Source organism: Mesoplodon bidens, assembly GCF_964165515.1.
Source record: "Mesoplodon bidens genome assembly, chromosome: 12".
In the NCBI taxonomy this organism is placed as follows: domain Eukaryota; kingdom Metazoa; phylum Chordata; class Mammalia; order Artiodactyla; family Ziphiidae; genus Mesoplodon; species Mesoplodon bidens.
The window spans coordinates 43,176,510-43,199,423 of NC_138168.1; the positions used below are offsets into that span (position 1 = coordinate 43,176,510).

Genomic DNA, 22,914 nt, shown 5'->3' on the forward strand with positions numbered 1-22,914 from the left:
AAATATACAGTAAAAGGGAATCAATAAAAATACACTGAAAAATGATTCAGTGTTTTGGAGGCAAGATAACCAAAATGCCAGAATAGTCCATCAGACCAAAGCTCCTCAATGGCAGGGCCCACAGCTTAATTTTCATTTTTCCTGGACTTATCAAAGCACAAGTATACAAAGTGAATAATCAATACTGAAATAAAGGCTACCATGCCCCTCAGACAGTTTAGATGTCACTTGGGGAAGACAATGCTTTATTACAGTGGTAACTGAAGAGATCAAACTCAACTCTCAATTAAATGAAGAAGTAAAATACTAACATTGTTCTTTCTGGCATGGGCAGCTAAGAATTCTGTGGTAAATTTCTTCCACCTCCTACCATCCGCATATAATCTTTCCTACCTGTGTTTGAGGTGATGACAAAATAATCAACTCTACTTGTTGCCACTCTTCCATTTCCTAGGCTAAGAAGCACGTCAACTTTCTCCCAAACCCATTATCCTATCTTTCCCCAAAGACCTGTCATTTCTTCCTTCCCACACTAGAGGAACATCCCAAATTTTCCCTGTCAAAGCCTAACTTTCCTCTAGGGACAATTTATGACTGATCTCCCTCTTCTGGGAATTATCTGGAGCTCAAATATTTGTTTGAATTAAATAGCACCTAGCTATTTATTTCACAGGTTAGTTGGGTTCTCTATCTCAGGATTTCTCAACCATGGCACTATTAACATTTTGAACTAGATAATGTACAGGGGGGAGGGGTTTCTTGTACACCATAGAATACCTATTCAACAGCATCCCAGGCCTCTACCCACTAGACGCAGCCAGTAGGCAACCCCACAGTTGTGACAATAATAGTGGTCTCCAGACACTGTCAAATGTCTCCTGGGGAACAAAACTGCCCCTGGTGGAGAACCACCAATCTACCCTATTAATGCTTTCAAATCAAGGACCCTTGTCTCAGGCTTTTTATGGTTATTTTAAGAAAAGCTGGGCATACAACAGAAGCTCAAATGTCTGTTAAATGACTAACCACTTAGGTGAATCCTTATCTTATGTTAAAACAGAGAAAAGGTGTGGGCAAACAAGTCAAACAAGGAGAAATATAAATAGTAAACACCAGTAATAAAATTATACATATTCTAAGAGGTAAAACCTAAAACCCTTGATGCAGAGTTTCTATCCTAAAACGATAATTCAACAAGGTAAAAAAGGGAAAGATCATACAACTTCTTACAGATCAGCAAAAAACAAAGAGCAAAAAAACACAAAACCAATGCCCAACATAAACTTTGTAATTCCTTCCTAGATCTACTCTCCCCAGATACCCAATGATTAAGACATCTAAAGATTTGTCTTCATAAGTTTGCTTTAACATTCTTAAATCTCTCTCCTATATTAGCATTTGTCAAGTTGAAGAGTTAAAACCTGCAGGGAACTTACAATTAAAAAACAGGGATCGGGGGCTTCCCCGGTGGCGCAGTGGTTGAGAGTCTGCCTGCCGTTGCAGGGGACACGGGTTCGAGCCCCGATCCGGGAAGATCCCACATGCCGCAGAGCGGCTGGGCCCGTGAGCCATGGCCGCTGAGCCTGCGCGTCCGGAGCCTGTGCTTCACAACAGGAGAGGCCACAACAGTGAGAGGCCCGTGTACCGCAAAAAAACAAAACAAAACAGGGATCGGGCTTCCCTGGTGGTGCAGTGGTTGAGAGTCCGCCTGCCGATGCAGGGGACATGGGTTCATGCCCCGGTCTGGGAAGATCCCACATGCCGCGGAGCAGCTGGGCCCGTGAGTCATGGCCGCTGAGCCTGCGTGTCTGGAGCCTGTGCTCCGCAACAGGAGAGGCCACAACAGTGAGAGGCCCGCATACCGCAAAAAACAAAACAAAACAAAAAAAACAGGGATCATGACCACTAGCTGAGCTCCAGAAGAATAGTTTATATGATGGGCAGGGAAAAACATCTGTATTTATAAAGCTATTATAAAAAAAAAGGAATATAGAACCAGTGTGTTAAAGAAATGACCACCATTAATTCAGGGTAGAATTTAGCATGAAATTTAAGATTAAAGATTACTATGTATTATCATCCACAGAGATACGTTCTTACTAATACTCAAAATACTCATTGAAATGGATGGTAAGGTTGTAGGCAACAGGATAATTCACCTACAAAAATTATGAGTGGTTTGTCCAGCTAAGATCCCAAAGATCTTCAACATCAAATTATTTTTCCTTAAGCAGCCTGAAAAGATCTACTTAGAATTCTTACACCAATTTAAAAGTAATGAGTCTGATGATATGTGTGTGTATGTGGGGCAAGAAGTGGACAGAAGGATATCTGGTCAGCATAATATAGTGAAAGCACACTGAAATAAAAAAAGCTAAAAGATTGAACCATAATGACCAGTAAATACAATAAATGTCATCTACTTTCTAGTCTAGTACAACAGATCTTAATTAAAAGTACTAATATATAAATAAAACAATTTGATTAATTGTTCTTAGCAATACTAATGTAAGTACAACTTTCACACAGCTTAAATGCCCAAAATAATTATCTGGTCTAATGTTAAAAGTGAAGTACTGTGCGTCAAAGGACAACGTCAAGTGAAAACAATCCACAGAATGGGAGAAGATTTTTGCAAACTGTAAATCTGATAAGGGACTTGTAAGAGGTTTTTTGTTTTTTTAGTATATTCTATATATAACTAATAATAAAAGAAACTCAATTAAATGGGCAAAGGATCTGAAAAAAAATTTCTCCACAGAAGATATGTAAATGGCTGATAAGTACATGAAAAGATGATCAACATTATTAGCCACCAGGAAAATGAAAACCACGAGATACCACCTCACACACGCTAAGAAAGCTATAATAAAGAAATCAGATAATATTAAATGTTGGTGAGGATGTGGAAAAATGTGGAACCTTTATACATTGTTGGTGGAAATGTAAAAATGGTATAGCTGTTCTGGAAAAAATAGTCTGGGAGTTCCTCAAAAGATTAAACAGAGTTATCATATGGCTGTAAATCCATTCTTAGGTATATACCCAAGAGATACAAACACATTATGTCCATACAAAAACCTGTACATGAATGTTCACAGCAGCATTATTATTTTTTTAAAAAATATTTATTTATTTATTTATTTATTTGACTGCGTGGGTCTTAGTTGCGGCATGCGGGACCTAGTTCCCTGACCAGGGATTGAATCCGGGCCCCCTGCATTGGGAGCATAGTCTTAACCACTGGACCACCAGGGAAGTCCCACAGCAGCATTATTCTCAATAGTCAAAAAGCAGGAATGACCCAAATGTCTGCCAATGATAAATGGATAAATAAAATGTGGTTTATCCATACAAAAGAATATTTGGGGGAAATAAAAAGAAATGAAGTAGTGATTAACAATACAATAGGATGAACCTAGAAAACACGCTCAGTGAAAGAAGCCAGTTAAAGAAACCAGACACAAACGACTACATATTTTATGCTTCTATTTATATGAAATGCCCAGAACAGGCAAATCCATAGAGAAAGAAGATTAGTGGTTGTTTAGGGCTGGGTGAGGAGAAATTGGTAGTGATTACTAACGGGTATGGGGTTTCTCTTACGGAGTGATTACAATGTTCTAAAACTGACTATAGTAATGGTTGCACAACTTTGTGAATATAGTAAGAACCACTGAATTGTACACTTTAAATTGGTGAATTGTATGGCATGTGAATTCTTTCAATAAAGCTGTCATAAAAAAAAGTGATGTATACATTCATGAAGTGCGTATTAAACACTCCAGTGTGCCAGGTGCTATGTTAAGCAAAGCCAAAAGCCTATCAAGACACTTCTTCCCATCATCAGACAGAAAAAGACAAATACTGTATGATCTCACTTATATGTGGAATCTAAAAGAGGTGAACTCACAGAAACAGAGAGTAGTAGATGGGTTGAGGGGTGGGCGAAATGGGGAGACATTGGTCAAATGGTACAACCTTTCAGTTAAAAGATGAGTAGGTTCTGGAATCTAATGTATAGCATGGTAACTATAGCTAACAGGATTGTATTGTACTCTTAAACGTTGCTACGAGAAACAGACATTGAATGTTACTACCACTAACAACAAAACAAAACAAACAAAAACCCCTATGTGAAGTGACAGATGTATTAACTAATTTTACTATGGTAATCATTCCACAATACATACACATATCAAATCATTGTCTTATGTAACTTAATGTTACTTCTCAATTCTATCTCAATAAAGGTGGGGTAAAAACAGACACTGCTCCCTATGGTCATAAAAAATGTCTTTGTCACCCAAAACTTTCCTTACTTGTTTTGTACATTTAGATCTTCAAACCATCTGTAATTTATATACAGTGAGTTATAAATCTTTATTCCCGGGCTTCCCTGGTGGCGCAGTGGTTGAGAATCTGCCTGCCAATGCAGGGGACGCGGGTTCGAGCCCTGGTCTGGGAAGATCCCACATGCCGCGGAGCGACTAGCCCCATGAGCCACAATTACTGAGCCTGCGCGTCTGGAGCCTGTGCTCCGCAACAAGAGAGGCTGCGCTAGCGAGAGGCCCGCGTACTGCGGTGAGGAGTGGCCCCCACTTGCCACAACTAGAGAAAGCCCTTGCACAGAAACGAAGAGCCAACACAGCCATAAATAAACAAACAAACAAACAAATAAATAAAGAGTTTGTTAAAAAAAATTATTAAAAAAAAAAATCTTTATTCCCAAATAGCCGAATGTTTCAACCCCATTTACTGAATATAAATTCCTTTCTGCACAAACTGACAATGTTAGTTTTGTTATGAACTAAATTTCCAGTAAACACGTGGTCAGCTTTTAAATTCTCTGACATTCTGCTAATCTATTTGTCCATACCTAAAGCAATACTACATTGTTTTAATTACTATAGTCTTAACATATGCTCTGATGTCTACAGGTGCTAAATTATTGGTAAAAATAACTTTTGGCCATTCTTGAGCTTTCTCTGATTCTAAAGCTCTATATAAATCTGCAGGTTTATAAAGAACTCCATTAAGATTTGTATTAGAATTTTACAAATTTATAAATAAGTTAGGAGATACTGCCTTATTTCTGTCAGGTCTACTGCTAAAATGCCACCTCTAAGAGAGGCCTTCCCTTGACTATCCTACATGACAGTAGCTCTCCTGGCACTCCCTATTTCCCTTAGTTTAATTTTGTTTTTTAGAGCATATTACCATCTGACATATTATATATCTTACCATCTTTTTCTGGTCTCCCTTCACCACTACCCCAACTTACCCAATAAAGTGCCATAAAAGTAGAGACCCTTCATTTGTTCACTTCTATCTGCAACTGGCAGAACACACAGAATGAGCTCTCAAATGTTTATAGAGTAGATGAATCTTCAAAAGTGAATATTCCAAACCAGGAATGTAATATTTCTGTTTATTAAGGTCTTCTTTTGATCTTTCAATGATATTCTTTTGAGTAAAACTGTTTTTCCATTTTTGATGGAATGCTATGATTTGTATATGTTGCTCTTGTATCCAGCCACATTTTTCTGGTTAAGGACGTTTTCCTTCCTTTTCTACCTCAGTACGCTTCAGAAGCGAGAACGAGTTAGCCTTAACCTACTTCAGGGCTCCTACCATACCCACTTCTTATCCTACTACACTCTAGTCACAAGATAACTTTTCTTTATTCTGAGTGTACTTTTCATGACTCCACGCCATATATGTCATTCTGATATAGGGCTGAAATAAGAGACATTAGAATGAGACCTTGTTCTCTCTATTTTGCAGCCAAAGCCACCAAATTTCTTCTAAGAGAAGACAATTATTACCAGGATATACGACAGTGTTCTAAAACTGCAGGTAGCAACCCAACAGTAGATCATGGCCATCATTTAAAAAGCTAATCTGAGGAATATCAGTACCTGTCACACAGAGTAAGGTAAGTACTGGTTTGTGAAACTTCTGTTATATGTAAATGTGTGATGATAAAAAAAAAGTATGGAGTCAGTAAAAAAAAAAAAATTGGAAATACACTGATATAGGAGATGTACTGAATAAGAGAAACTTAGCAAGGGGAGGAGAGGAAGGTGGGACAGGAAGATCACGGAAAGGAAGGAAGCAATAGCAAGAAAGTTCTAAGAAGAGTTATCTCAGTGTGAGTCAACAAAGGCCTCAACCGGGCCACTGAAGTAGACATGAGAAGGAAGAGTTCTAAGGAAAAACTGCACACTTCCCCCATCTCCTATGAAGTAAAATGAAATTGAACTATTTGAAAAAAAAAAAAAAAGAAATGTTTGCTTTTACTCACTTTATTCAAGATAATTCTCCTGAGAAGTCTTAAACATTAAAATTTGGAATGTTTTGTTTTACAGTCACATTACAAATAATTCTTACCTTGCTCTCTCTTTCTAATTCACTTCGCAGCCATTCAAAGTCACTGTATCTTCTTCTAACGGTAGATTCCTTCAGCTTGAAAATAGGCAGATTTGTCTGAAACAAACAGAAAATCACTCCTAAGTTGAAGCATGTTACAGGGACTTCAAAAAAGTGGGGGGTTGGGGGGGACCTGTTTGTCAAATTGATAACATGGCAAGCCTAGTTATGTTAATATAAGAAAATCATAAAGTTATTAAGATGACATTTTACCTTTAAATGTAAAAAAGTACATTTTTTACATGGCTGTTAAAAAGTATGTTATTTATACTAGAATACAATTTTTATTTATTTATTTTTTTACATCTTTATTGGAGTATAATTGCTTAACAATGGTGTTAGTTTCTGCTTCATAACAAAGTGAGTCAGTTATACATATACATATGTTCCCACATCCCCTGCCTCTTGCGTCTCCCTCCCACCCTCCCTATCCCACCCCTCCAGGCAGTCACAAAGCACCTAGCTGATCTCCCTGTGCTATGCGGCTGCTTCCCATTAGCTATCTATTTTACGTTTGGTAGTGTATATATGTCCATGCCTCTCTCTCGCTTTGTCACAGCTTCCCCTTCCCCCTCCCCATATCCTCAAGTCCATTCTCTAGTAGAATACAACTTTTAAAATGCACGTTTGTACATATGCTTTTGGATGTCATTCTGCCTGAGGTCAGTTACATAAATATAGGTCAGTTTTTCTATTTCAGTAAGCTGTAAAAATGTCAGGAGTGAGATGAAGCTAGCTCTGATTGCTATACAGTTTAGTATACAATGCTCATAGGGGAAACAGACCTTAACTACTTTGAAATGAAACACAAAATATTTTGTTATTATGACTAAATTAGATGTTTCATAGTGAAAGAAAAGAATACAGAATTATTCTTAATAGTCTTCTTAAAAATGCGAGAAAACAGCAGGGAAAGAGTGCAATGCACTCTTACCACCAATAGGAAATTAGGAGTCCTACACATAAGGTCCATCTGTCCAGAGCTTACAGGCTGAGGGCAAGTTTAGGAACTGAAAACATAATGCCCAGTACCTTGAGGTTACATCGGAATGGAAGACTATTCTTTAAAATAAAGAATGCAAAGACTACTTTGGTCAAATTCTAAACTTAAAGTAATAAGAAAGATTTCTATTATCATTTACTGATCCTAAAGAGAAAATATACTACCAAATACAATTTAAAATGGTTTACGACTGAGGGCTATTAGCAGAAGCTGTATACCACTACAATTTTATAATCAAGAATAGATTTTAAAATGCACATAGGGCTTCCCTGGTGGCGCAGTGGTTGGGAGTCCGCCTGCCGATGCAGGGAACACGGGTTCGTGCCCCGGTCTGGGAAGATCCCACATGCCACAGAGCGGCTGGGCCCGTGAGCCGTGGCCGCTGAGCCTGCGCGTCCGGAGCCTGTGCTTCGCAACGGGAGAGGCCACAACAGTGAGAGGCCCAAGTACCGCCAAAAAAAAAAAAAATTTAAATGCACATAATATCACAAAGTTGGTAGGGACAGAAATGACCTAACACAATTAATGCCATACCATACTGAAAATGCTATTTAATACTCTATACTCTCAGATTACATTTTGTCCTTTATTCAGTCTTTGCACTTGTAGAATGACAAACTGTTTTAAAGCTGAAAAGAAAAAGTGTCACCAGAAGGAAAGACTGGCTTCTTACAGGGACATCATCATCATGTAAAATTCACCCCTAAGAAAATTCCAATCATTTGTTAAACTTAATGCCACTAGTAAGTGTCATTCAGCAAAAGAAAAGCTTTTTATTCAGGACCTTAAACCCATTTTGCAGTGGTTTCAATTTTTTCCAATGTGTATTAACTTCTCTATGTAGTATAACTTATAGCTTGGAATCTTCTACAGATGCTATTGGGCATAACACTGTATAGTTTTCAAGCATGAAACCAAATCTCACAAGAGGTTTAAAAGCACTTGAATTTTCTTTCCCAGGTAACCACAACATTTGTTCATTGTATTAATGACTAAGAGCAAAATTGCACCTAACAAGACCCTTATTATACTAAAAGTCAAGCTTATATTTAGAGATTCTGGCTTGCTGTACAGAGGGGTATTCTCACTCCCCACAGGGAATAAAATTAGGTCCCCTGGAGAGCAGGATGATAATTCCCAGAAAGAAAGCACTGGATTATTTCTCTCTAATTTCACCCATTCGCTTTTAAGCCAAGTTCACCCTTCCGCATTAAAATATTAAGTCTTTGTAAGTGTCTGAAGATAGAAAGGGCTTTACAGAATTGAGTGTTTTCTGCAGGTGAGACTTTACATTTTGAATTCCCTCCTCTCAAATTACTTTACAAAAGGGATTAGCTGCTCTCTTTATTCAATATGTTAAGATCAAGCTTGTGAAAAGAGTTCCCTAAGAATTTTCATACTTATGGGTACGGAAGTCTATAAAGTTAATCTCTGAAACAACATATCAAGCTTACAGGTACAATGTTGAGGGAAGAATGCCAATTCAGCTCATTTTACCTCCATTTTCCCTTTTGAACTTTTGACACAAGCATGATTATATCTGATTCACTTTAATAGACGGATAGTGGGAGGGAGAAAAAGTCCATTCCTTTCTATGATTAGCTAAGAGTTTGATAGATTATACATTAAAAAAGGATCATGGTTAGCTTAAGAAAATTTCATGGTTTTCTCAGCTGGTTATAATTTCTCTTTATATGAGGACCGATTTATTAGAGTTTTTTGTGTTTTTTAAACATCTTTATTGGAGTATAATTGCTTTACAATGGTGTGTTAGTTTCTGCTGTATAACAAAGTGATAATCAGCTATACATATACATACATCCCCATATCCCCTCCCTCTTATGTCTCCCTCCCGCCCTCCCTATCCCACCCCTCTAGGTGGACGCAAAGCACCGAGCTGATCTCCCTGTGCTATGCAGCTGCTTCCCACTAGCTATCTATTTTACATTTGGTAGTAATATATATGTCCAGGCCACTCTCTCACTTCATCCCAGCTTCCCCTTCCCCTTCCCCGTGTCCTCAAGTCCATTCTCTATGTCTGCGTCTTTATTCCTGTCCTGCCACTAGGTTCTTTAGAACCTTTTTTTTTTTTAAGATTCCATATATATGTGTTAGCATACGGTATTTGTTTTTCTCTTTCTGACTTACTTCACTCTGTATGACAGTCTCTAGGTCCATCCACCTCACTACAAATAACACAGTTTCGTTCCTTTTTATGGCTGAGTAATATTCCATTGTATATATGTGCCACATCTTCTTTATCCATTCATCTGTCGATGGACACTTAGGTTGCTTCCATGTCCTGGCTACTGTAAACAGAGCTGCAATGAACATTGTGGTACATGACTCTTTTTGAATTATGGTTTTCTCAGGGTATATGCCCTGGGTCATATGGTAATTCTATTTTTAGTTTTTTAAGGAACCTCCATACTGTTCTCCATAGTGGCTGTATCAATTTACATTCCCACCAAGAGTGCAAGAGGGTTCCCTTTTCTCCACATCCTCTCCAGCATTTATTGTTTGTAGATTTTTTGATGATGGCTATTCTGACCGGTGTGAGGTGATATCTCATTGTGGTTTCGATTTGCATTTCTCTAATGATTAGTGATGTTGAGCATCCTTTCGTGTGTTTGTTTAGAGTTTTGATAAAGTCACATCAAGTAATTCTTAGTATTATTTGCCCATTATTTTTAGAGTGGTAAGTGTGCCTGTTAACTTCTCCCTGATCATCACAAGGACTTGCAATTCAACTTGATCAAAATACAAATGAAAGATGCTGATGTTTTTTGTTTAAGCCACTGGACTATCCCTGTTGATTTCAAACTCTCATGATCGGTCACTTTCAACTTATTTAACCCTTATAAAATATTCTATTTTGGTTTTCTAAAGAGAAAAGAGTAAGGATAATTTGTTTCCCCTACAGTTTTGGGAGGATGCAACTATTACTACAGTTTAAGAGCATCTATAAAAGGGCATAGTGCTAGATAAGATGAGGAATATAACAATGAGTAAGATGCAGTCCCGGCTTTTATGAAGCTTATAACATGTTAGGTTACATGATAAGCATATGAAAAGTTAAATTTCCATGGTTAAAAATACCATACACCTGGGCTTCCCTGGTGGCGCAGTGGTTGAGAGTCCGCCTGCCGATGCAGGGGACACGGGTTCGTGCCCCAGTCTGGGAAGATCCCACATGCCGTGGAGCAGCTGGGCCCGTGAGCCATGGCCGCTGAGCCTGCACGTCCGGAGCCTGTGCTCCGCAACGGGAGAGGCCACAGCAGTGAGAGGCCCGCATACCACACACACACACACAAAAATACCATACACCATAAACAAAAAGTTGAAAGACCACAAAAAACTGTAGACAAATATATGCAATAAAAAACAAAGAAATAATTTAATTAAAATGTAAAGAACTTAAAAACTAATGAAAGATAAAGATGAATAACCTGACAAACAGAACAGGCAGAACACACAAAAATTATGTCAATAATGTTCAACTTCACTCACACAAGAAATGCCAGTCAAAACAGTAAGATCCCATTTTCATTTGTCAGACAGGCAGGTATTAAATTTTAATACCCAGTGATGGTGAAGATAGATAGGCATCTAAAAAACTTGCTGATAATAGTGAAAACTGGTACAACCTTTAAGGAGGGTGTTTTGGTGATATCTATCACTCTTTTAAATGCATTTATCTTTTTTTCTTAGTTTAATTAAAATTTTTTTTTCTATTTATTTATTTATTTTTGGCTGCGTTGGGTCTTTGTTGCTGCACGTGGGCTTTCTCTAGTTGCGTCGGGCAGAGGCTACTCTTTGTTGTGGTGTGTGGGCTTCTCATTGCAGTGGCTTCTCTTGTGGAGCACGGGCTCTAGGCGCGCAGGCTTCAGTAGTTGTGCCACATGGGCTCAGTAGTTGTGGCGCATGGGCTTAGTTGCTCCACGGCATGTGGGATCTTCCTGAACCAGGGCTCGAACCCGTGTCCCCTGCATTGGCAGGCGGATTCTCAACCACTGCGCCACCAGGGAAGCCCCAATGCATTTATCTTTTTTTTTTTTTGCGGTACGCGGGCCTCTCACTGTTGTGGCCTCTCCCCCGTTGTGGAGCACAGGTTCCGGACACGCAGGCTCAGTGGCCATGGCTCAGGGGCCCAGCCGCTCTGCGGCATGTGGTATCTTCCTGGACTGGGGCACGAACCCGTGGTCCCCTGCATTGGCAGGCAGACTCTCAACCACTGCGCCACCAGGGAAGCCCGCATTTATCTTTTGAGCCAACAATTCCACCAGGAATTAATCCTACAAATATTTCCACATATGCAGAAAGGTATCAGTGCATAGAAATTTACTTTAGCATTGTTTATATAATAGCAAAAAACAAAAAAAACACCACACACACAAAACCCCAGAAAACTAAAAATCTTATTAAACTGTTACAAATATAAAATGAATTATTATACAGCTTTTAGAAAATATAACTCAGCCATAGACTGATCAGTCAGCCTGCCTGAGATGTGTAAAGTATAAGTTTCAAAACAGTATCTATCTACAGTATGATACCATTTGTATAAAGAAAAAGGAAGAAGCATAAAGGAACTGACGATTGGTTTGGTCAGTATTCCTTTAACACATGGAGTCAGCCATACTACAGGAAGACAGTTGAGAATGGTGAAAACATGCAAAGAAGGAAGAAGTATATTTAGGAAGTAATTCTTGTATATTCTAAACCATAGGAGATGATGGGAATTAAAACTGAAAAGCCTGAATGTCTGGCTAAGGTATCTCCGTGTGAGCACCAGCAGTTAACAAACATCTCTGAACAGGAAAATATCTTTAAATCAAAAAAGTATAACGGAGAAGTTACTATGAATTCAACAGATTAGCTACATGTACTACTAAGGGGCAGCATGAAAACAGATGGTTCTATTCTCACCACACACAAAAGCATTTTTTTGGTAACTATGTATGATTCTGGATATTAACTAGACTTATTGTGGTGATCATTTCACAATGTATACAAATATCAAATCATTATGTTGTACACCTGAAAGTCATATGTTATATGTCAGTTATTCCTTAAAAAAAAAGAAAAAGGTTGGTTCTAGCTAGTTTTAAGTTTTATCTGCTTGAAGAATATGGAAAAGAGACAGACAACTGAGGCAAATTATAGCAAAAAGTCTTTAAAGGTTTTCTTTTGGATATCATTTAAAATGCTTTTGACTTATCCAGAGACAAATAAAGTGCTAAATTCTGAAACTAAATGTAAATCAGACTTGACTATGGTTAACTTAAGATGACTAAAACTTCTGAAACTTAAAAGGCAAGATTTAGTATTTTCTCATCCTTATATTCATATTTTCCTCCTAATTTCAAGGAAAGTTGCTCTAGGGACTTCCCTAGTGGTCCAGTGGGTAAGATTCCATGCTCCCAATGCAGGGGACCCAGGTTTGATCCCTGGTAGGGGAACTAGATCCTGCATGCATGCTGCAACTAACAGTTCACATGCCGCAACTAAGAAGTCCGCATGCTGCAACTAAGAGCCCGCATGCTGCAGCGAAGATCCCATGTGCCACAACTAAGACCTGGAGCAGCATGCATACATACATACATACATACATACATACATACATACATAAGTAAGAAAGAAACAAAGAAAAGCTGCTCTAGTTGCTCAAGCTGAGCATAAACTAGAAACTACTGTTTTCCTCTGGCTATGGTTCATTTTACCTAACAGGTAAAAGTGTCAAACTCAGCCATTTGCATGAAATAACAATAACTGAGGAACAGTGACCAGAGACAGGCAAGACCAGAGACAAGCAAAACTAAAGTTCATCATTAGGCAGGAACCATAAACTAAGACACAGCCGTCAGCTATTTGTGTAGGTATGTGTTATTAGTAAATGCTGAAGGTGAGCTTAAGTAACCTTGGCCTATTTTAGACTTTTCAGTTTCATTCATGGAGTTATGAACGTTCTGCAAAGCAAAGACAGAGGCTCCTATAAATATTTACATCAACTATTGTCATACGTATAAGAAACCTCAAATTAACCATAATTTAAAGCTACGTCAGGGCTATGGCCCAAACTAACACTTAAAAAGCAGAGAATTATAATCATCTGCCCCTCAAAAAGTTAAGTTGGTTGCCTGGAATCCATAAAGTCTATAAAAACTATTTTATTCCACATTGAAAATATGCTTTTAGTAATCATTATAAGCCAAATACTAGTTAAATGTCACCACTACTTAATAACATTTTTTTGGAAAACTATAAAATAGGTTACCTATATTAACAAGGGAGGCAAAATCTGAGAATACAACAAGAGTGATCAGATCTGGCACTGAAAGGAGCTTTTAAAGTCATATCTAAATATAGAACACAATATTAAAAAGTCAGAGGTAAAAAAGTCAATCCAAAATCTCTACTCCGTACCCTATTCCTACTACTGAAGTCAAAGAAGTCTTCTTCAACCTGGTTATGCTTCAGAATTACCTGAGTAGTTTAAAACAACTTCTTAAATGAAGAATAACACAAATAGAGAAAAGTACACAAATACGTTGAGAGTACAGCTCAGTAAGTTTTCTGGTGGTAGTAATCTGGGTAGTCCTAAAACAAAACAAAACAACGAAACAAACCATGGGGCATCCCTGGGGGCATAGTGGTTAAGAATCTGCCTGCCAATGCAGGGGACACAGGTTCGAGCCCTGCTCCGGGAAGATCCCACATGCCACTGAGCAACTAAGCCTGTGTGCCACAACTACTGAGCCTCTGCTCTAAAGCCCGTGAACCACAACTACTGAGCCCACGTGCCACAACTACTGAAGCCTGCGCTCCTCAACAACAGAAGCCACCTCAATGAGAAGCCTGCACACTGCAAGAAAGAGTAGGCCCCACTCGCCACAACTGGAGAAAGCCCACGTGCAGCAACGAAAATCCAATGCAGCCAAACATAAATAAATAAATTAATTAATTAAAAAAAAAGAATCAAGCACTGCCTCATTATTGCTCTTTTTTTTTAATGTTTAAAGTTTTTACTGATGTGACACAAAACGAAAATAACATAAAATTCTTTACAAGATTCACACTGGTAACAAATTGGTTAAGAAATGTCAGTTCAGAGTATTTAAGCTTAATACTGTACAAAGAAAATTCAAAATGCCCACAAATATGACAATTCATAAAATGAAAGAAACTTGATAGAGACTTCCCTAAATTTGACAAGCCCCATAATCTACATGGCATTACAAATAATGATATATGACACTATTGTTTTCCTAAACTATCATTAGTAAAGAACAAAATTTTATTCTCCATGCTGGAGGAAGGAATGTAATTTAAAAATTTTTTTTCTATGTAAAATATAATAAAATTGCTGTCATATGTGGAAGTGATCAACGAGTATACAGCAGCAAAAACCTCAAAAAAATACAGAATGGTGTTAGGCAGTTAGTAAAATTATGTTAATTTCTGAATTTTGTGATGTCAGTAATATTCTGCAGTTTTCTTTTTTAATTGAAGTATAGTGGATTTTCAATATTAGTTTCAGGTGTACAACAGAGTGGCTCAAAATTTTTATAGATTATACTCCGTTTGTTATTATAAAATATTGGCTATATTCCCTGTGCTGTACAATATATCTTCGTAGTTTATTTATATATGCCTTGTTATCTCTTTAGTCTCCTTCAATCTAGAGCAATCCTCTTGCCCTTTTGCCATTTAAGACATTGGCAATTTTAAAGAATGCAGGCCAGATATCTGAGATACATTATACACTGGGTTTGTCCTTTTCCTCATGACCAGTTTCATGTCGTTCATTTTTGTCAGGAATGTCCTTACAGAAGGAATGCTGACGCTTTCTCAGTGCCCGACATCAGAAAGCACGTGATGTCAGCTTGTCCTATTACTGGATCACTTGGTTAAGGTGAGGTCAGCTAGATTTCTCCCATGTAAAGTTACCTTTTTTCCTCTTTATAGTGAGTTTTTTTTTATTCTTGCACTTACCCTTCATAATAAAATTTAGTGCCATTTGGAATTTACCCAGCTAAATTTAAAACTTATAGAACTGGCAGAGCACAGAATGAATTCTTCTTGGAGAATTCACATTTTTAGGTGAAATTACTTGCCTAACTTTAACCATTAAGAGAGAGACTGGCTTACTGCAGGAAAGTCCTACTCTCTGCCAAATACAGTGTGAACACGCAGATGTGTAAGTACATTATGTTCACAATTTGTTAATTCAGAAAAATTAAGAAGACTTATAGTCTACTTGGCTAGAATGAAGCCATGGATATTTGTTACTTGTCCTATGCAAAATTCAGGGCAGTTCTCAAGCTTCTGTGTAGCTTATGAAAAGGTGATGGACTAATCACTATGTAAGACACCTGGGGCACTCAGAAAACTAGAAAAGAACAAGACTAACAACTTGAGGAGAACTATTCAATATTATTTTATTGCTCTTTATTTTTCCTAATAATATATCAGAAACAAAACTGCAAAGGGATGAAATGTTATGAGAGATGCCTATATGCCTGATACTCTTAAAAGGCTATTTATATAAAAGAGAAACCAGTCATTTCCCACAAGGTATTACTAATCTTAACATAGGGTAAAATCATCAGGAATCCAAACAGACATTATATACTAAAGAACAGATTTTGAAACCATGGTATAGAGCTCTAAAACAAGTGCTCCCTTCATGTCCAAGCAGAGGAAATGGCCACATTATTGGTCTCCAAAAAGCTAGGTCTTACACACTTACACAGGCTGACCTATTAAAGTCAGCAGCTCACAGATACCCTATATGTAACCTGATTATCACTGATAGCCAAGCAGAAAACCAAGCCTCAAAACGTGGTCTCCTGAATATAGCTTAACAATAGATATTAGAAAAATGTTTACTAGGTGTTTCTAGTATTTCTTCAGATAGTGTCATGTGTACATTTGAAAAAAGAGACTGGCAAAGACATCAAAAGTATACCCAATAGACCATACTCTATTCAACCAATCCTAAGAGATGTAAATGGATGCCTCACTACAGTTCTCATTAAAAGGTTGTATTTCTCCAAATATCTACATCTAGAGATAAAGGATAAGCTGAGAAGTGCTTAAGCTATTACCTCGCCCTTCAGTACTTTTGATACTTGTTTTACCCAAACTGGAACAGCATGAATAACTGGAGATATGGTTTATAACCTAGATGAACTCTAAATATGGCTGGGGAGAAGTCATTGAAGTGAAGAATAAGCTTTTAGTCTGGAGAACCTTTGAAATGTAGATTGTCATTAAGCCAAGGTATTTAGTTTAGTTTCTTTCTTTCTTTTTTTTAAAAAATAAGGACGTGGCCTTCCTATGATACAATTTCCCGTTATTTTAAAAGAAGTATCCTTTATGGTATAATTTCTGAAACAGTAGAGAAGAAATTATCTAGACTGGTTTAATGTATAAACTAAGTAATTCCAAATACTTTTCCTACTTTGTCCATATTCTTCATTTGTGAATGGCAACAAGGTTCATTTGTGAGCTCATGCAAGGTTTTCAATGAACAACCTTTAATGGAATTGTGCAGTAATAATTCTACTGTAAAGGAAAATTTGTTCTTAATAGTTCATGAACACTTACATCATCCTACAGGCTTCTGCTGAAGAAAACCGCCTATTAACAGGGTAACCTTTTTTGAACAATTTTTGAAGTGCAAAACTACTTTCTATCTCTTTCCAACGTGCCTAATTGTAAGAATTGCCTCAAGAGGTTTTATTTTTTTTTAATTTAATTAATTAATTTATTTTTGGCTGCGTTGGGTCTTCATTGCTGCATGCGGGCTTTCTCTAGTTATGGTGAGTGGGGGCTACTCTTTGTCGCGGTTCGCAGGCTTCTCATTGCAGTGGCTTCTCTTGTTGCAGAGCATGGGCTCTAGGGAACGTGGGCTTCAGCAGTTGTGGCACATGGGCTCAGTAGTTGTGGCCTGTGGGCTTAGTTGCTCTGCAGCATGTGGGATCTTCCCAGACCAGGGATCGAACCCATGTCCCCTGCATTGGCAGGTGGATTCTTAACTACTGCGCCACCAGGGAAGCCCTGGACACTATCTTAATTCTTATATCTTATCATATATCATAAGATATACTACATCTTACCACCAGGGAAGTCCCTCAAGAGGTTTTAAACACACTCCCATCCCCACACACTCCAAGTGCCCTCATCTAGAGAATCTCATTCAAATTAGCATGGGTTGGAATCTGAACATCAGTATTTTTAGGTGATTCTAAGGTTCAATCAGGGTCAAGAACCACTGACCTAGACTTACTAAATGTGAAACAGGGTACGGGGGGACTCAGGAATCTGTATGCTCACCAGTGATTCTAGTTTAGCCAGGACAGATAAGGGCAATATTTTACCTCCACAAGGATAGTGATCTGGAACTAACACTATGAGAACACAACTGGAAAGGGGATGCAAGGTCACTGTAAGTAAAACTATAATGTAGAAACCAGTGAAAGAATATTAGTTAAGAAGCTCTTTTCAGTAAGTGTATTTTAAACTTCAATATATGCATTACCAGGCACATATGGACTACAGAGATCTAAAAAAGACACCCTCCTTAAGAGATATTTACAGCATAAAACTGGGGGGTGGAGAGCAAAGTAGTCTTCCAAGATTTATTACCTTTAGCATAATTTACCTTTTATTATTTTTTTATTTTTATACCTTATACCTTTTATTTTTATACCTTAAATAAAAAGGTAATTTTTATTACCTTTTACCATTTATTTACCTTTACCATAATTAATCACAGGCTTACTGTTTAGATAAAAGTGTAGAAACCTGCACTAGAGTAATCAGCGTAGAAATGAAATAGACATAAAACATACACACATGAATATATTAGGTTAAGCCTGCATTGTAGGCTCATAAAAAGTATTCTTACCAAAAAAAAAAAAAAACAATGGTACATGCTCATTTGCAGATATGTCATTTTGATACATTACTGACCCTTGAACAATGCTGGGGATTAGTGGCGTTGACCCTCCTGAGAGTTGAAAATCCAAGTATAATTTATAGTTGGCCCTCCAAATACACGGTTCCTCTGTATTTGCGGTTCTGCAAACATGGATCCTGTAGTACTGTAGTATTTACTATTGAAAAAAATCTGTGAATAGGTGGACCTATGCAGTTCAAACCTATGCTGTTCAAGGACCAACTGTATATCCTTTCAGACTTCCATATATACAAATTTTATTCTTATTAAAAATATCAGCTTCTCATTCGATATTGTTAACATGATTGTATAGAGTCATCATCTACATGAGAGATAGTATAGTACAATGGTTAAAGCATACAGCTCTGGAACCAGACAATCTGGTTTTAATCCCAACTCAGGCATTAATCAGCTATCTGACCCTGGGCAAAATGCTATGGATGAGAGCTAGATGAAGCCTTAATATAGATCCAGGGAACTGATATACTGTCCTCAGGACAAACCTCTAAAGGTAAAATTACTGGGCCAAAAGCTATGAATGTTAAGGCTTCAAAATGTCCTCCAGAGAGGCTACTTTGCTGTAGACTAAGGAGGTACACAACTGCAGTAGGCTAGTACTTTGGTGGCCTACAATAAACAATGCCTCTCGGTATCTTTCTTTCTGTATCCTCCATATCTTTCTGTATCCTCTCCCATATGAGCCTGGCCATGTAACTGCCTTTGATCAATGGTATATTAGCAAATATCTATTGATTACAATAGGGCTTGTCCTCTTGGAACGCTTCTTCATAAAGACATTGTCTCTTGGAACCCAGCCACCGTTATTCTATTAGAAATCTAACTATCCACATGGAGGAAAACTCAGGACCTGATCAATAGCCCCAGCTTATCTCCCAGATGGTAGCCAGCACCAACTTGCCAGCTAGCTATGTGACTGAGTCATCTCAGAAATAAATCCAGCCCCAATCAAGCTGCTCCAGTAGATATCAAGAACAGAGATAAGCTGTCCCTTCTAAGATCTGACCAAACTGTAGAACTGTAATAAAGTGAAAGTAAATTGTTGTTTTGAGCCACCAACTTTTGGGAGTTTTGTTACACAGCAATAGATAACTGAATCAGTAACCTGACTTTGGTAGAATCATGCTAATAAACAAGAAGAGACTGAGAGGACAGTATTTCACATATAAAAATGTGATACCTAAAGAGCGAATAGACGTAAAAATTTTTAAAACTCTTTGCTGTTTACTTTTTTGCTTCCTTATCAGCTCTTGACTATTTTCTGAGTAGCTGAAGTTCCCAGAAAATCCAAAAGATTTTATTGATTCTGGATTATTCAGCAAAGGAAGTGTTCCTCCATAACTTAAGAAGCTGATCAAATGAGCTGAACCTGAAGATTTCCTACTCTGAACAAAGGCAAAGTTTTAAAATAATGGTTATAATTTAAGATTGAGTTGTTTTCTCTACAGTAACTTGATATATCTCTAGGAATAGATAGTATGAAATAGTTTGCCACCAATATTATAAAAGAATGAAGCTGATGTGTTTCTTCAAAGAATTACCTGGAAAACTATAAAAAACATCAAAGAGGGTATTTAATGAGTCTTAATTCTCTAAGACATGAGTGATCCCCATAGTAATAGACTCCTTTCTCTTCTAGTCAGAGTGATTAGCTATAGTAAGAGCAACTAGACAATGATATTAAACACTATATGCATGCATGATTTAAACTTACAAATTGACAGCAGTGCCATTACAATATTTTATTCCTTTCATAAAGCTGTACAAAGAATGATTATTGTTCTAGTAACCTGAAAGTACTCAAATCACTAATGCAAAATCTTTTTATTAGAAATAGTAAGTAACTCTCTAAGAATCCTCATAATATACCATGACTAACAGCACAGGTCACAAGAAGACTTGTAACTTGTCATCAAAGGTTTCAATGTATTAATAATTAGGTCAGTATAATTTTAAAAAATGTCTGGCCAGCAGATCATCTTTAAGTGTTAGGTGTAATCAGTGTTTGAGGTAGGGCTGGAAAGCAAGGCATTCTGGTTCCTTCCCTTATAATTTAGGCTCATTTCAGAGTACTCTGTCTATAGCCTCTTTTCTTCTCATACTTTCCCTTCCGTGACCTCTCCTCCAAGCTGTGTTGTGAAGTTTGTAAGAAAAGGAAATCATTCCAGATCCTTCACCTTTAGCCCCCGAACCCTACTTGAAACCCTATAAATATTTAATATTTATAAATATTAATGATGAAGTCTCATAAGCCATTAAACTGATGTTAGAATGCTAATAAGTATACAGAATAAAAGGCATTTACTGAGACTCTACCATGAACGCTAAGTATATTGACATGGTCCCTGACTTAGATTTTATACATACAAGGATAGGTTAGGGTTAGGAGGTAGACACGAAGGAGAGTAGAATACCATGGGGCAGTTTCTGTGAGATAGTACTCAATTTGGGGAGTACATTATGATAAAGACATGTATGTACAACCTGTCAAAGGTCTTAAAGCTAATAGAAAAATTTTCTAAGTATATTTTCACGGCTGCTTACATCATTATGTATCAAAAGTTTTCAAGTTTAGATGTGGATGAAAAGTTTAAAGTCCCCGTTTTTTCCATTCACTTAAGGTATTCAAGGTAACAGCCATTAAGTTTGTATCTCAGAGACAGACATAAGGTTTAAATAATTGTTGCAACACTTTTTTTTTTTTTTTTTTGCGTTACATGGGCCTCTCACTGTTGTGGCCTCTCCCGTTGCGGAGCACAGGCTCCGGACGCACAGGCTCAACAGCCATGGCTCACGGGCCCAGCCGCTCCGCGGCATGTGGGATCCTCCCAGACCGGGGCACGAACCCGTGTCCCCTGCATCGGCAGGCGGACTCTCAACCACTGCGCCACCAGGGAAGCCCAAGAACTTCTGACTTTTCCTTTTTTTTTTTTGCGGTATGCGGGCCTCTTACTGTTGTGGCCTCTCCCGTTGCGGAGCACAGGCTCCGGACGCGCAGGCCCAGCGGCCATGGCTCACGGGCCCAGCCGCTCCGCGGCACATGGGATCCTCCCGGACCGGGGCACGAACCCGTATCCCCTGCATCGGCAGGCGGACTCTCAACCACTGCGCCACCAGGGAGGCCCTTGTTGCAACACTTTTAGTGGTGGAAGTTCCTGACATGATACATTGTTGGGGGAACAAGATGCAAGCAAATATGTATGAGTATATATACATTCATTCAGTATTTCCTTTCTATGATTGTAGACTTAGCATAATAGAAGCTAATCACAAATCTGTGACAATGATGTCTGATTCCTGGAAGCAGCAAACAAACAAACAAAAAACCAGATAAATTAATCAAGCAGACCTGGGCTCAAGCCCTTCTCTGGTACTAAACAGTATGACCCTGTCAAGTTACTTTCCCCCTCTATAACTGAGTTGCAGTATCTTTAAAATGAAGATACTGCCACTTAGCTCAATTAAATAGGAACTATTATTACTTCACACATATTATCACTTATTGGATACTTAGTGTAAAGGTTCACTTTATGGCTGAAGAAACTCAAAAAGAGGAGATATGAAACTTGTTCAAGGTCACATGTCTACTAATAGGCAAAGAGATAGAGAGGATTCTTACCTATGTTCAAGGTTCATGCTCTTAAGGAACACTATGGTTAGAGTACCTGACCCAAAACAGATGTTAAATAAAAAAGGTTAAAAACTCTACTAAAGGGACTTCCCTGGTGGTCCAGCGGTTAAGAATCCACCTTCTAATGTAGGGGACGTTGGTTTGATCCCTGGTTGCAGAACTAAGATCCCACATGCCGCGGGGAAACTAAGCCCATGTGCCACAACTAGAGAGCCCGTGTGCCTCAACTACAGAGCCCACGCACTCTGGAGCCCGTACGCCACAACTAGAGAGAAGCCCACATGCTGCAATGAAGAGCCTGTGCACTGCAACTAAGACCCGACATGGCCCAAAATAAATAATTTTTTTAAAATCTACTAAACAGTTCAACAACTACTATGTGCAAAGAGCTAAGTAATACTTGGTTAAGAGGCTTTTAAAAATATTTAAACATTGCATAAAAAGTGCTTCTGAGCATCCATAAATTAACATTAAAACATAATAATATGAACTAACACAACACTGTAAATCAACTATACTCCAATATAAAATAAAAGTTAAAAACTTTTATTGACATATATACACTAATATGTATAAAATGGATAACTAATAAGAACCTGCTGTATAAAAAAATAAATAAAATTCACACACAAAAAAGAGTACTTAAAAAAAAAGTAAAAAAAAAAAAAAACCAAAAAAAAAAAAAAAAAAGGAGGGCTTACCTGGTGGTGCAGTGGTTGGGAGTTTGCCAGCCAACGCAGGGTACACAGGTTCAATCCCTAGTCCGGGAGGATCCCACATGCCACGGAGCGGCTGGGCCCGAGCGCCATAGCTGCTGAGCCCACACCCTAGAGCCTGTGAGCCACAACTACTGAAGCCCATGCA

General features: G+C 38.1%; 1 protein-coding gene across 2 annotated transcripts in view; it reads right to left on the minus strand.

Moving 5' to 3' along the window:
* SNX3 (sorting nexin 3) overlaps positions 1–22,914 on the minus strand; it is a 45,299-nt gene that overhangs the window by 2,377 nt on the left and 20,008 nt on the right. Inside the window, exon 2 of one of the 2 annotated variants that reach the window (XM_081251126.1) lies at positions 6,394–6,489. In XM_081251126.1, coding sequence (XP_081107252.1) covers positions 6,394–6,489 — 96 coding nt within the window. Of the gene's footprint in view, positions 1–1,436; positions 1,743–6,393; positions 6,490–22,914 lie in introns of those variants that run through there. The other variant, XM_081251125.1, reaches the window with a different exon arrangement.